Source organism: Bemisia tabaci, chromosome 10, assembly GCF_918797505.1.
Source record: "Bemisia tabaci chromosome 10, PGI_BMITA_v3".
NCBI classification, from domain to species: Eukaryota; Metazoa; Arthropoda; class Insecta; order Hemiptera; family Aleyrodidae; genus Bemisia; species Bemisia tabaci.
In genome coordinates, this window is record NC_092802.1 from 16953569 (window position 1) to 16968557 (window position 14989).

The following is a 14989-nucleotide window of genomic DNA, read 5'->3' on the forward strand; positions in this document are numbered from 1 at the left end:
CTCGAGCCCTGGTACCAGTTTTAAGTTCCGGGCCCCAAGCACGGAGGGGGGGGGGGGGGTCCGAGGGGCATCCCTCGAGAAATTATAGAATTTATATGACTAATCGGACGCATTTTGAAGCTTCCATATAGAATTTTTCCATCAATTTCTGCGGAATAATTATGGTTTTTTTTCTCTATACTTTCAGCACGAAATACTTGCGAATTGTTGCATTCAAAACATCTGGGAAATTTTTATTTTTTGGTGGGGGGGGGGGGGGCGTATGATACTATTTTCAGTTCTATGAGGGCTAGGCCCCCCTGGACTCCCCCTTCGTTTGTCTATGGCAAGGGAGTTGAGCCATGAGCCATTGAAGTCGAGGATGCCCAGACTGGAGACTCTTAGCATCTGACGACGGAAGAAAATGAAACGCAGTTACCTACTAAAAATATCCCTCTGTACCTACTGAAAATCTTGAAAATAAATAGAAATTTTCCAAGAAGTATACTTCTTGGAAAATTTAAGAAGAATTCTACAGTGTCCCAGCGTGTTTCTAAAAATCTATTCACTTTTTGCGAAATTTTTAGGGTAAATTTTTCACTTTTTCTTACGAAACAAGGGTTGTACGTGAATTCGTAGTGGTCCTCCACGGGTAACACGGGCCTCCTTCGGGGCCCGGGCCCCGGTACCAGGGATCCAGTATCCCCCCCCCCCCCCCTTGTGGCGGGCCTGGTGGCATCTCTGCCGTGCTAAGTAAAAACGCCGTATAAACATTCAAGAGTTGCCAAATTTCCTTCGATAAAAAGTTAATTTTTGAGGGCAGTATGAATATTTTCCCGATAAATATTCAAGAACCTCAGGTAAAATTGCGAGCAAAATTATCTGAAAAATTAAGAGAAAAATGTTTAAAAATTAATTTTCCCGAAAATTCGTGATTTGCCAACGGAAATTTGGCAACGTCTGGAGGTTCATGCGGCGTTTTTCCTTAGTACGGCAGATCTAATACCCTGTCTAGTGGTCCCTTGTTGAATGAACTGCAGAACAACGCAGAGGGGTCGTTTCAGTTTTGATATTGCGATACCTATGCTGATCATGATTTCTGCCGTGCTAAGGAAAAACGCCGTATGATCCTTCAGGCGTTGCCAAATTTCCTTTGATTAAACGCGAATTTCCTGGTCAATTTATGAATATTTTCCTCCCAATTTTTCAGATAATTTTGTTCAAAATTTCACCTAAAGATTCTGAAAATTTCAAGTAAAAATATTCATAAATTTCCTCAAAAATGAACATTTTATTGACGGAAATTTGGCAACTCTCGAATGTTCATACGGCGTTCTTTCTTAGCACGGCAGATTTGTAGCGCAGCTATTCGTGCCTAAGAGAAGTTTTCGAAATATAAATGAAGAAGTGAAAACACGTGGTCATTTTAGGTCCTAACGGTAAAATCCACCACAGGACAAAACGGGCCCTCTGGAGGAATGGAGAATTTGCACTCAAATATTTTATTGCCTCGTCTGAGTGTGCGTAAAGAGCTGATTTCGCAGTATTTTTTATAATTTTTTTCTGTAATGGGAAATAGTCTAAAAATTGACTTAGGGTGAGAAAATGCACCGCCTTGTGACGTCATCTGGCGGCATTTCCTACCTATTAAATCGCATGTATTAGCAAATTAGATATTTTCGTCACATCTCCTTCAATAATTGCTCGATTAATAAACCAATGGTATCTTCGCATGTTCAGTTAACTCTGTAGTTTCCACTTCAACATGAAATTCTTCAAATTTTAGGCACCTGCAAATTCTCCGTTGAACATGAAAATTACGACTAGAACTGCAAATTTTTATGTCAATTTCCTCACATTATGAATTGTATGGGAGGCCTCTTACAGGAGATTTTACGGGAAAATCGATGAAACCATTTCTGAAACGTCTAAGGTATTAACATCGATACGAGCTTTGAATTTTTCCAAAGTCCGACTCTTCTCATTGACTCGCTCCACTAAGCGCGCCGCTGCGCGCTGGTGAGGCCGGTTTGTGTCCGAGTTCAAAACGCCTTCACTTTTGTGCGTATGCAACACGGACATCCACAGAGCTCGATTAGTTGCATGGTCCAGGCGTTATAATAAGATTCGTTTGGTACCTGTCACACTCGCATGCGACACTAATAATTGAGGCTTTCATTGTTCCGATGTCGCCTTAGCTCATTGATTATTGACACAACATAGTCAATTTTCCGAGAAATGCATTACTTGAATGTATTACAACATTACTGGCCCTTGAAATCGCAAAAAAAAATTAGGTAGGTACCTAAAGATTAGAGGAGTTTCCGTTAACCTACTGCAATGAGCCGTCTTTTGTGTGGATTTTTTTCCCCCTTGGAAAAACTAATTTTGACACTAAAGTGTGAAATCTTCGAAGCACAATCCCACTGGATTGCACGGATCATAAGCCTAATGCACGTTTCAGATTTCCTAGGTGCAAGGACGAAACTAGTACCATAAAGCCTGGTAAATATATACGAGAGACTTATAATATGTTCTGCAATTTCCCATCTGAAATATGGGCTGCGAATGGTACCTTAGGGTGAAATCGGGTCTAAAATTATTATGAGTTTTGATTTAGGGGCTGCATGCTACTTTCCGTCGTTTTCCGGACGAAAGAATGTAACTTCATTTCAATGTTAAAGCGTTTCTACTTGCAAATTTTATTTTCAGGAGGAAACTGTAGCTCATTTGGACAGAGTTTATCAGAAAGGAACTATCCCACATTTTTGAAAAAATTGAGCTAAGAAAGTTTTCGAGTTCCACTAGCCGTGTATTTCCTCCTGCCAAAAACTGAAAGTCGAAAAACAGAAATTAGTGAAAAGAGGGGTTAACGTTAATTTTCTACATTGAGTCTTATGCAGGAGTAAAACTACAAACCTCTTTTTCTCGGTTTTAACTTAATGTGGGTTGATTCTTTTCTGATAAACTCGGTCCATTTAAAGCTCAATATTTCACTGATTTTTCTTCCGATATCATAGAAAAATTAGCAAAATTTGAGACGAAATTGTAGTCATCTTTCAAATAAATTGAATTGTTTTAAACAATTTTGTAATCTTTGAATGGAGTTAGATACGTTTTTTCATCTGAGCAACGGTGTATTTGGACGGATTTTACTGGGACTGAACTAATAATATTAGGCAGAGCCTGAAAGCTGTTTGATTTTTTTAACAGAAAACTGAATAACACTCAAATTTAAACTATTGTGAAAGCATTCTTCATAATTGAAGGTACGTTCACAGGGCATATGGATGAGTTAAGTAGTTTAGTTTCCTGTCAAAAAAAAAAAAAAAAAATAGGTATAAGAGAAAATTAGTCATTCCAGTAAAATCCGTCAATTGTATTTTAGTAAAAATGCTCGAGTCTTATCATAAAGGGGAAAATTCGACTTGAGATTAGGAGCAAACAAAGAAACAATTGAACAGTTAAATAATATATGTATATAAATTTTATTATACATTAATCAATTAATCAACTTAAAATTATATCACATATTGCACTTAAAAGTAACTTATCCTTAGAAAAAAACCTTAATTAGAAAAGGGCGATAAAAGACCTGAAACATAGAACTTCAAGACATGGTTTCAGAAACTTGACTCAAGAGGCAAATCATACACTAATTCGTTATTAACTTTTGCTTTTTGAAAAATTTGGTATTTTATGCCTGATCAGGTCTCTGAAATCAGTCATCAGTTTTGGCAGCTGATCATATTTATCCAAATTAGAGTTGATAGTTCAGCAAACATAAAGTGGATTGCATTGAGCAGGAAGAAGCCAAGCCGCATCAGCCATAGCCAACTTTCATGGGAATATTCATACTTTAACAGGAGAAGAGTACCTAGTGTAGATTTTTTCAAAAATTTCGGAGGATTTCCACTGATGTGAAACAATAATTACCTAAAATTTTCAAAGGAATCTGTACGACCATTCTCCTGTAAAAAAATAAATTGTACGATGGAATTTGGGAATGGATGAAATGACTTGGTTCCTTTTTGCTTGACCTGGTCCACGTAGCAGTATTAAAAAAAAAAAAAAAAGGTAAATATTGCTTTTAATTAAATTTAGGACAATACTTTCGAGAGATAGAATTTTGTGATTGACTTTTATCTATGCAAGAATGACCGATTTTCAGTCACTTGCAGGATAAATATGACCGAGTGTTGAGTGAAAAAAAAGCTAGGAGATGATCGACACATTGTTTTGTGGGAATTTCAGGGGAAATTATTTTGCATTGCATGCAAAACATATTTAATTTAGAATTTGTTCATGAATTGTGAGCTTCACTGATTCTCGATAAACCTTCTGAGAATAAAATTAAACAATAAAAATAAATTATAGAGAGCATTACTATAAAAAGTACTTAAAATATTTAAACACGATTCACTCCTTCCCTTGCGGGAGAGATATTGTTCTTGTGCTACCTGACTGCTTACAGCAGCAGTTAATTCATTTTCTCAAATTATGCTGATTCATCAAGACAGGAATACAATCTTGGTCCTAAAGCAAAATTGATTTTACGGACAAAATTATTTCACAATATTTGTATAATGACGCGGAAGTATTTTAATCAACTTGAGGCGCAAAGCTGATTCTAATGACAATGCAAAGTCGTACAGAAAATTCAGGAAGAAAAAAAAAGGAGGTGGTCGTATTTTGGGCATCTTGGATTCTGTCGATGACGTAGGTGGGTACTGACGCTTTATGTTATCGATTTACATGAAAATGGTATAATATGTGGAAAAAGTCATTCTATATAAAGTGTTTGATTATATTTTGGGTTGAACTGAACAACAAAAATGGACGTTATGGTCCGTTTTCCATTGTTTGGATTTCGAATTTTGCTCGAATATTGACGCCATCTTGTGCCCACCTACGTCACAGGGTATATAAATCGTAGATTGCAACCACCTCCTTTTTTTCTACGCAGAAAGTCAATTCGTATAGGATAGATTTGTTTCAGAAGTACACAATTAGTTTAAACAAGATCTGTCAGTATATCATTTGTTTAATTGTACTGAGCTTATGTTATTCGTATCATCTTTGGTATACGTTTGAGAGAAAATTTTGAACAAAATTAAATTATAGTAACACATATATTTTGATTTTAAAATGATAAAATGTAAATCATTTTGACCTGAGCAAAGATTAGGTGTCATTAAACATTTTATAGGGAGCCTTTGATTGTGCTTACGTATCAGAATGCTTAAAATTATTCATCGTAGATTGCAGCAGAGCTCAACTCATAATGATTTACTGATGCTTAACAATTTTTAACTAAAATTTACAATTGTATGGGTAAATAATTAAGTAGGAAAAAGACTTGACGCCTCCTTCCTAGCGAGTTTCAACTGTGATCAAATCATTCAAAAATTTTGAAGATTTATCAAAATTGTGAAATGTACCGATACTTCTGAATTTAGAAAAGTGTAGGGATATGAATATGAAGCGACAAATGAGAAAGACATCTGTCACTACATTCCAGTGAGATTTGAGAAGAGGAGGAAGAGAGGGGACAGCTTTTTGTGGCGGGAAATTAATATTCTTGAGGCAAGTTCTGCCAAACGAATTTTGAAAATTATGGAAGAGGGAGAGGGGTAGTAAATTTGGTTGAAGATTAGGCAATTCCTGAGAAAGGGTTGATCAAGGAGAAAAAATGCGTCATGTAAGAGTGAGACCTTCATATGAAAGAGAGAGAAGATAACTTTTCCTTCAAAATTGCAACCATCTTTAGTGGTACAGCTATTCTGTTATTTCGTTGGTAAAAAAAAAAATTTAAAAAAAAAAAAAAGTTGGTTTATTAAAAGTGAAAAAGAATTCATTTTACTACTTTTTCGAAAGCCAAACGAAGAAATTTCAAGGTTAGTAATCAAGGGAAAAGTTTAGATTTTCTGCAAAATAAAAGGTTCAGAAGACTGAGCTAGAAATCAGCCTAATTTACAAGACACAATTATGACAGCAAACATTCTTAACATTAATTGACAATTTATCGTTGAGTGAATAATATCAACTGGTTTTTCTATGAATCGAAAAATGTGCGCAAAAATTTCAATAAGTAAATAAAATAATATAATAATAGAAGAAAATATGCATTGATCTGCAGGAAACAAAGATCATAACAATGGATTCTTGAACTGCCCTTGTGGGTGAATGAATTGAGACCACATGAATCATGGAAAAATTGATCGAAATTAACAATGATTGATCAAATGAAAAAGAGTAATTAATGACGCACAAACATACGAAATTTTGAGCATACCTTTTAATCAAATTAAAATAAATGAAACAATGATCAAACGAACATAGTCAAGACAATATTGAATCAAGAGGAAAATCTTTTGGATACATCAAAATTTCAAATACACGGCTGATCTTTCTTGGTGATCAAAAATGAAACTTGATTTTCTTTTCCAAATCTGATTGGAAAATCCGTTGTTCCTCAGACAAAGGAATATGTCTTCATTCCGAGGTTGCCCAATCTACTTTCACCATTCTTTTCTTTACATGAAAATGAACGCGTAATTCCTGTCTAAAATTCCACTGAATTTTGACAAATTTATCAAGTGCCAATCTGTGAAAGTTTCAATGAAAAATGTCAGGTGGAATTGGGTAAAAATAAACATTTTGAAAGAAATTGGACAAAGTCAAAATGTAGTTACTTTCCTTTATAGAAGGAATGACGAACATACTCACAGAAGTTTAGAAAAACAAGCAAAAGGTTATAAAAATTGATTTGAGTTTGATTTCATATTTTGATTGTTCATAAAATATCAAAGGATTTCTTTTGCTTGTGAATATTGCACTTCATAATCAACTGAAGCTTTAGTGTTAAATGATGGCAATTTAGAACAAAGAATCAACATCTTTTACTTCATTCAGTGCAGACTCTCTATAATTTTATAATTTTTAAGCTTGCTGAATAAAAATGACATAATGACATGCTATCAGGCAAATTTTTCTTGTTTCTTACTGAAGATTAAATTACACAATGATGGCAAAACTATGAAAACAAATACCTCAATTAGCAACAAAGCTAAATGCTACCACTACTTCATTTTTCAAGGGAAAACGAGTCAACATGAGAATATTGGTGACTTTTTCTCTTTGAAAAGAATATCCTGCGTGAATTGTAAGCAATAAAATTGGTTTGCTTTCTTTAAAAAATGAAATAGGCCTTGAAATTTCGAAAAGCAACGATTAAGAGTTCAGTTTTGAATCAGTTTTGTTAAGTTTCAAGTCAAAATATTGCTTTTTAGATACCAATCACAAATTTTTTTGATCTGCTACTGATTTGATAATTTTTTCCGCTGATAATTCAGCTTCAACAGAACTTGGAGTTTGTATTTTTGGCAATTTTTCGAGTATCCTCGATATAAGTTGTCGCATAACTGGACGGTGCGGATGACAAAAACAAAGTTTTTAAGAGTTTTGCTGACACTAAACATAACGGAATGTTAATCGAAAACAAATCAAAAAGAGAAAAATTAAGAATAAATTAAAGTATTTTTATATTATAAACATCCTTTTAACTTAAATCAATAGGTAACAACAATATTCTTACACAATCACAACACTCAAGAGTTTCGGAAACAGAGAAGAACATCAATTGAAAGGACGGGCACAGCCGGAGAAAGGTACTGGGCAGAATGTAAAAAAGAAACGCACTTGACTAGGATTTAACTGTGAGTTAGTGGCTACACAGGAAACATTACCAAAATCTGTCTTAATAACTGCCAATTTTAAATGTTCCATCCCCAGGAAGTTTGAATGAGATCGCTACTTTCTGGAACTACATAATTATATCAGAAAAAAATCTTAGATTAAAATTGACTGTTGACTTTAGCATTGAAAACTCATGAATGTTTAGAGCTGAAACTTAAAAAGAAATGTTAAAAATTTAGAAAGGACTGACCTCTTTGATTGATTTTTACGTGGTCCATAAGTTTTTAAAAATAAATCATGTGATCCATCTCAGTAAATCTAAACAGACGTCTTTCGTTACATTTTGTTCCCAATTACTTTACCTGATGTTTATTTTACTTGAAAATTATGTTAAAGCCCTTAGTAGAGTTTCCTTCTTGATGAATATTGAGATTTATTTTTTAAGTCATTATTATGGCGGAAACTAACGACTTTGGCGCATGAAACTTATGAAGTTACCCTTGCCACAGTTGTTGCAAAGATTACTTCAAATACGTCTTGAGGAATAGATAGGTATTCAAATTTAAAGCGAATAAAGGGGAACATAACAGCATTAAGATAGAAATGGGTAAATGTTTTAAATTTTGATCGATTAATGAATTTATTGATTGATTAGATCAATTTCATTATAAACCTAAGTTCCAGTTTCCGATTTTTCTGCCAAGTCCTGACGTGCTGGCTGCTTTACCCCAGGTGTACGGACTCTCAAGAAAAGATATCAACGACTGAACAGATTTCATTGATTTCATTAGGGATTCATAAGATGCATCAAAAGTGACTTTATTGTGAGCGAAGGTGAGAAGAGGTACTTAAAATTTGCTCATCCAAAGCAATTTTGGACACAGTTCCAAAAAAATATTAAGGAAAGATCTACTGTGAAACACAATTTTGCCTAAATTTGAAAAATAATTGACAGAGAAATTACCCTTTCAGTTGGAACGTCACAGAAAACTTGGTGTGATGAATTTTATTGCAGAAAAATTTTGGTAACAATGTCTTCGCGAATCCTTCTTGGAGCGGACCTTTCGGGGGCCGTTTCCGGCTGTGCCATGACAGAAAGTCAATTGAGCATTACATTGAAAAGATCTCGGTGAAAGTTCACGCGTCCTGCGTATGTCACGTGCCGATGAGAACATGCATTAAATTATCTAATTCACTGTCTGTCCTTGAGGTATCACTTGGCGATAGCTTCCAACTAGGGAGGAGGTCGTCTAGATCTTGAGTGTCGTCGCCGAGACCACCGTTGTTGTTCAGGGGGTCCAGATCGGACTGACTTGAAAGACTGAGCACGGAGCCCCAATTAATACTTCGGCTATCATCTCCAAGCCCCGAGTCTAAGTCGTCCACGGACGTAGGATAAGGCGTCGGGCACCTAGGGATTTCGCACGGCGTCGCCGACTCGACGGGACTGTCGAAGGGCGACGTTAAAACGGTACTATTATTGCTATTGCTATTATTATTACTATTTAAACAACCCTCTTGCTCCATCTCCCGCTCTATGAGCCTGAGCGTGTTGCAAATTAGAACTGACCTATGGAGACTCGGGTCTGAGAATTGTCTATATCGGCCTAGTTTACACATTGAAATATTGAGCACTGCGAGACGCTTTTGTCTATAACACGCGGGACCGCGGGAGCACCATCCAACTTTTCCGGTGCAGCAGCGGCCGTTGGCGTTGCCGTTCCAGCTGCCCAGGTCGAGGTAGGACTTTCCGTTCTTGTCGCAGCGTATCGTTTGCTGCGACTGGTAACTCCAATGGTGACCGTAGTCATCCCCTGGAGGTTGGTAGACGTAGGGTTTCGACGGGAAGTAGTAGTGGTCGTCGTCCCATTCTTCCACTTGCTTGCAGTACTTCACTGGTTGCCCCAGCTCGGCCTCGCAATCCTCTAGTTTACGTTTGCTCCCCACAGCTTGCAGCCCCATGTTCGAAGGCTCCTGAAACACACGAAAAGTCGACCGTTAGTATGTTTTGGTGCAAATATCCAAATGGCTACAATCGATGATAAATTTAAAATGTAAAAATGATCGAATGAGCAAACTGAATAAAAACTAGGGGAGCGAGAAAGTAAAAAAAGAGCTTTTAAGACCTCATCATAATGGGTAACTATCCGTTAAAGTTCTCTTTCTGAGAGAACCAAGTCGGATATGAATTATGTTTTCAACGTCGGTGTCACTGAATGTTCTTATCCCCGTTTAACAGGGTCACTTCCTGCCAAGAGCGTAGTAAAATAAGACAAATAAAGGGAAAGAAACACATATTTTTGGACCCTGGTTTAGTGTCTAGAACTAGGTTCCCAATCTTTTGTTGATTTATTCTTTTCTTAATCGGAAAATGAGTGATCGCTGTCAGTGTTTCTCCTCCATATTTGATACTTGAACTAAAATACCAATTCTCAATATCGTAGCAATAACGCAAAATGAATATTCCGGCGAGGGCAAAATAATCAAATTCAACATATTTCGAAAAACCCCAAAAATCAATCAGAGCAGGCTGGAATAACCTTTAAAAAAAAGGGGGGGGGGGTACCGACCCCTCTCTGTCCACCCCGGCAGCAAATAATGTATCATTGTTTCGATCCATTCTGCAGAAAGTGTCGCAAAACTGCAGGGAAATAATGCTCCAGTGTCCTAGAAGTGGGATCCCAGTGATATAGTCCCTAATCGTGGAAAAAGTGCGCAGAAAATGTATACTTCTTCTGTTTGGCCGAGAAAATTATTCGAGTTAGAAAAAATTCCTACAAGCGACCATGAACTTCGAGGAATGGAGACGACCGGAGAGTAACTAACGGAACCACACGTAGTTTCACGATTGGATAGCCTGTATCAGGGGCGGATTCGGCGACATAAAATATCTGAAACTGGTTTCGATAAATATTCAAAGGATCGTGGGAGGAACGACACGCGACCTTGAGCGTCCATGTTCGGCGCACCGGGCGCCTGGGCCTTTCGCCCCCCCCCCCCCCCCCCCCGGCGCTCGCCCCGAACGGGGGTAGCGCCACCCCAACTTCGGATCCTCAAGAACTCCAAAAATAAGTCTGTGACTTTGTTAGTTCGCCTTCAGTTTTCAGTGTAGGCAATGCGAGCTCCCACGTGATCGAATAGTGGTATCGCTCCCAGGCGTTACGGCTGCACGAAGGAAAAGTGGGTGTCGCGTTGACTTTAACTCACAGTCGATTTGCCTTCAGTTTTTAGTGTAGGCAACACGAGCTCCCACGTGGTCGAATAGTGGTATCACCTTCGGTTTTTAGGATTGCACGAGGGAAAAGGTGGATTGGACTTCACCGATCGTGGAGCGGCGAGTTTAGCTAGTATTGGTTTAAAGCTGTCAAGATTCATCAAGGTTTTAAAATACGTGCGATTAGTACTTAGTTTCTCCTATTAATTTTCTTCGTTTTTGAATTATTCCGGTTTCCGGTGTTGAAGTGGATGCACTGGAAAAAAACACACTAGATCTAGAGTCCAGACTCTTAAAAACATCGACAGGAGAAAATACTCTTGATTCAATCGGATTTTTGTTTAAATCAAGAACCAAGCCTCTTAATTTGAGCGGATTTCCTTTTGATTTAAGCAAAAATCTGATTGAATCAAGAGTATTATTTCTTGTCAATGTTTTCAAGAGTCTGGACTCTAGATCCGATGGTTTTTTTTTTTTTTTTTTTTTTTTTTTTTTTTTTTTTTTTTTTTTTTTTTTTTTTCAGTGTATCCTTGGTTGGTTTGATCAGATAAAAACGGCTCATCAATAGATGGTTTACTTCTGTCGATGTCCAACAGCATTGAGACAATTAGGACAAACTTAATTCCTTACTGAAAGAAATTTTGTTGCATTTTTCTTTTTATTATTTTTTTTTATTTATTTTTTTGCGGTTTCAGCAGTAGGTAACTGAAATCTCTACCGGGCTCCAAGAGCAAAGCCAATTTTCTAAACAATACCAGCGATTTCGGATGAAAATTCTTCTTCAGATACTACGTCTCAACTCAGAGGGTCGATATTTTCAAAACATAGCGTTCCGACTCGAGCTCCGAACCGGTCTCTCCCTCGAACGGCTCGATTTTCCGTCCTTAAAATTCAAGGACTGGAAGGCGGCGAAAAAAAAAAAAAAAAAAAAAAAGCCCGCCGTAAAAAAGGAGTAAAATGAGCGGAGGAAAAAAATTGGTCTTCGCTCCGCGCCGAGCTCACGAGAGAGTCGGTTTCTCGAAGAACTGGTTTGGGTCGGGATCCGAGGATCGAGGTCACCTCGCCAGCTAGCCCCCCTCCCCCTCCCCCGCGGGGGTCCTCCCCCCCTCCCTGAGCGGACGGGTGGGCCCCCTTCGCTCCGAGCCTCGGTGCGGTGGCGCGCAGCATTAGCCGCCTTCGCCCGCTTCATTATCATACAGCGTAGCCGAATTGTTCGGAATTCCCAGGTATTTTCGTGGGAATAGTAAAAAATGAGGGATTTTTACGATCCGGCAACGCTGCGTCGTCGCACTGCGGGGTTGCCTAACCTGGCGGGCTCTCTCTTGCGATTCGTTGGACTCGGGAACAAAGCGCTGCTGTTTTCCTCCCGTTTTCACGAAGCCATCCGCGAATTCCCGATCTGCGACTGGATTAGGGCCGATATGAGTTGTACAACTGCAAAAATTTCGCATCGATGGAAAATTTAAAATCGGGAATCGAGAAAATTTTAAATTTTCGATTGTTTCACGCGTCGAAACCTGCAGAATCGGAGAGGAGTTCTGCCAGACTGAAAGGCAGATCCACGCCTCTGGTTGAGACCTTTTGTTCTGTAACTTCCGGTTGACGGATTTTTTTTTTTTTTTTTTTTTTTAATAGAAAATGTTTGGGTAAAACTTTGATTGGAAATTTCTATGAAATTTTGCAGGTAACCCTAGCAACTAAGAAAAAAACCGAAAAACTTGAAAAGGGGGTAATATTTGAAGATGCTCATAGGGCACCTGTTAAAAAACCAGAGTTGATAGAACTGGCTCTGAGAACCATGTATGAAATTCCAGCTGTCATCTCAGGTGTTACTTTGTGGAACCATAGAGACGAGATATTAGAGAGACTAGAAAAAAACATGATAAATCAAATTGTGGTTCTCTTGCTCATTGATTCGTACAGATCAAAAACCTGACAACTGAAGAAAAAATCTCAAAAAGGATCATCGGAGAAAAGTTAGTGCGAAATTTGAGGGAGTAATTATCTTACAATGGGCGACCGGATGGGATATGTTGTAAACAATACCGATTTTTCTGCGGTATGATTACAGATGATTCCGAAGAGTGAATCAAAATTCGATTTTTTCGATTATTATCTCCACCTTCTATCGTTGGAATCCTCAAGAAAAGAAAAATGCTGAGAAATAAGGGGAAAAGGGCGAAAACGCGACTACGACATCACGCAGGTAAAAAGTACATGATTAGCGATGAATATATGACAAATTTAACAGTGTGGAGCATGTAAAGGGATTGGACGAGTAATTTCTCAATCTAGTCTAGCATTAGTATTTTAATTAAATGTTAAAACTAAAAAAAAAAAAAAAAAAAAAACCATAAGAAAAAAAACTGCTAGGTTGATGGGCGGAGACTTTACGATGGACCAAAACAAGAAGAAAACCATAGGTAATAACGCTAGGCACGAATAATAATTGTAGGGTTTACTTCGTCTTCCAGAGCTTCTTTCAATCTAAAGAATACTAATAAAATGTTTGTACTTATGCAAGAACTTGCAACGCCCTTATCCGTGAAGTCAAATGAATTTTTAAGTGCTCAAACGAAAATGGACGGGAGAATATTCTTGGTGACTTCAACGCAAAGATAGAAAAAACAACTCGCACGCCTAAATCTGGTCTGTTACGACTTCAATGCGACACCACTGAAAAAACAAACGTCGCATGACGTCACGTGGCAGCCGCATTATTTTGGCGGGAAACGGACAGTTGATTGCAACAAACTAATTCCTTCAGCGATTTCAGTCGCAGTTGCCGCACCTGTGTCAGCGCTGTATTTTTCGGGACATCTCTTCAGCTATTGGTGCGATTTTAATTGTCTGACTCCAAAAAAACTTAAACATAGATTTCCCGGAAAAAACGACTTATTGACTAGCTCGCACTGGGGGATGTTGACCCTTTTTTAGGCGAGATATTAAGAAAAGGAAGCAGCACGCTGGCTGGAAATTTAATGGAGCCATTCTCAAGGAAAAAAAAAATTGATTCACCTCAAGCGCTTGATGACAGACCATATTCGGGGGCCGGTAGGTGTTTGCGTAGAGGTGCCTTGGTAATTTTTGAAGTTCTGAATTTTCGGAATTTTTCTATTTCTGAAACATCAAACGAGTACTTGTGAACTTCATGCAATTAGAAACCCAAAGATTGTACCAGAGGTTTAACCAAACAAACGGAGACACTTTCTTGATTCTTCGCTCAACAAAAACTTCTTCGTCATCAACCGCATTAGTGTTCGATTATTTATAATCATCAGATTATGGACATTTCAGTTTCTCTCATCAGACAGAACACCTCAGAGACAATCGAACACTTACACTTGATTTCTGACATAAAAAGCAAATGTGCGTCAAATTGTTGGTAAATCCCTTTCATACAAATACAATCAATGGAACTGGAAAAAAAGAAGTGAAAAACCAAAAATAAAATAGGGAGGAAATCTCACACCACGTCTCAAAGGAATAGCATTCTTTCTTCAACGCTCTTTGATCCGCACGATTTAGTACAGATAACCAATTAACGATCATTTTACAAATTATAAATATAAAAATAAAAAAGATACCAGCCACACCTGTGTAGGAATGTATCAACCACTGAGAATGTTTAAAGCCAAATTACATTGGACTTAGGTTTCATAGAGGTTTGTCAGTATAGGATTGGGATACATGAACAACAGAGCTTAAGTAAAAATGGAGGTACGCTCTTGAACCAGAAAAGCAACAATGGAGCACTTAAGTACATGTAACCGAAGTTATCGGTCACTGAGACCGAACTTCAGTTCAGGCGATTGAAGTTTTCGTGAGGCATACCACGGCTCGTATAAGTTACCGAAGACTTCGGTTGTCTTAACCGAAGTTCGGTTCGTGCGACCGAGCACTTCGGTTGGCTCGAACGAAAATTTTGGTGTCCCATACGCACGCAAGTTCAGTCCTTGGGACCGAAGTTTTTCTCTTCGGGAATGAATGCCAAAACTGGCGACAGACCAGAAAATCAACGGTGCCGAACCTAACCGAAACTATCCAATTTTCTATTGGAAAATCGACGGATTCCAGCCCGATGTTGCATCGAAGGAC

At 37.9% G+C, this 14989-nt stretch overlaps 1 protein-coding gene across 2 annotated transcripts in view; it reads right to left on the bottom strand.

Annotated features, from left to right (window-relative positions):
- Positions 1-3448: 3448 nt before the first annotated feature.
- The window catches only part of tara (SERTA domain-containing protein 2 taranis), a 37516-nt gene continuing 25975 nt past the window's right edge, over positions 3449-14989 (bottom strand). The window contains exons 2-3 of one of the 2 annotated variants that reach the window (XM_019052526.2): positions 13910-14011; positions 3449-9651 (exon numbers count right to left, since the gene is read on the bottom strand). In XM_019052526.2, coding sequence (XP_018908071.2) covers positions 8833-9651; positions 13910-13933 — 843 coding nt within the window. In that variant the 5' untranslated portion in view covers positions 13934-14011 and the 3' untranslated portion in view covers positions 3449-8832. The remainder of the gene's footprint in view (positions 9652-13909; positions 14012-14989) is intronic. The other variant, XM_019052528.2, reaches the window with a different exon arrangement.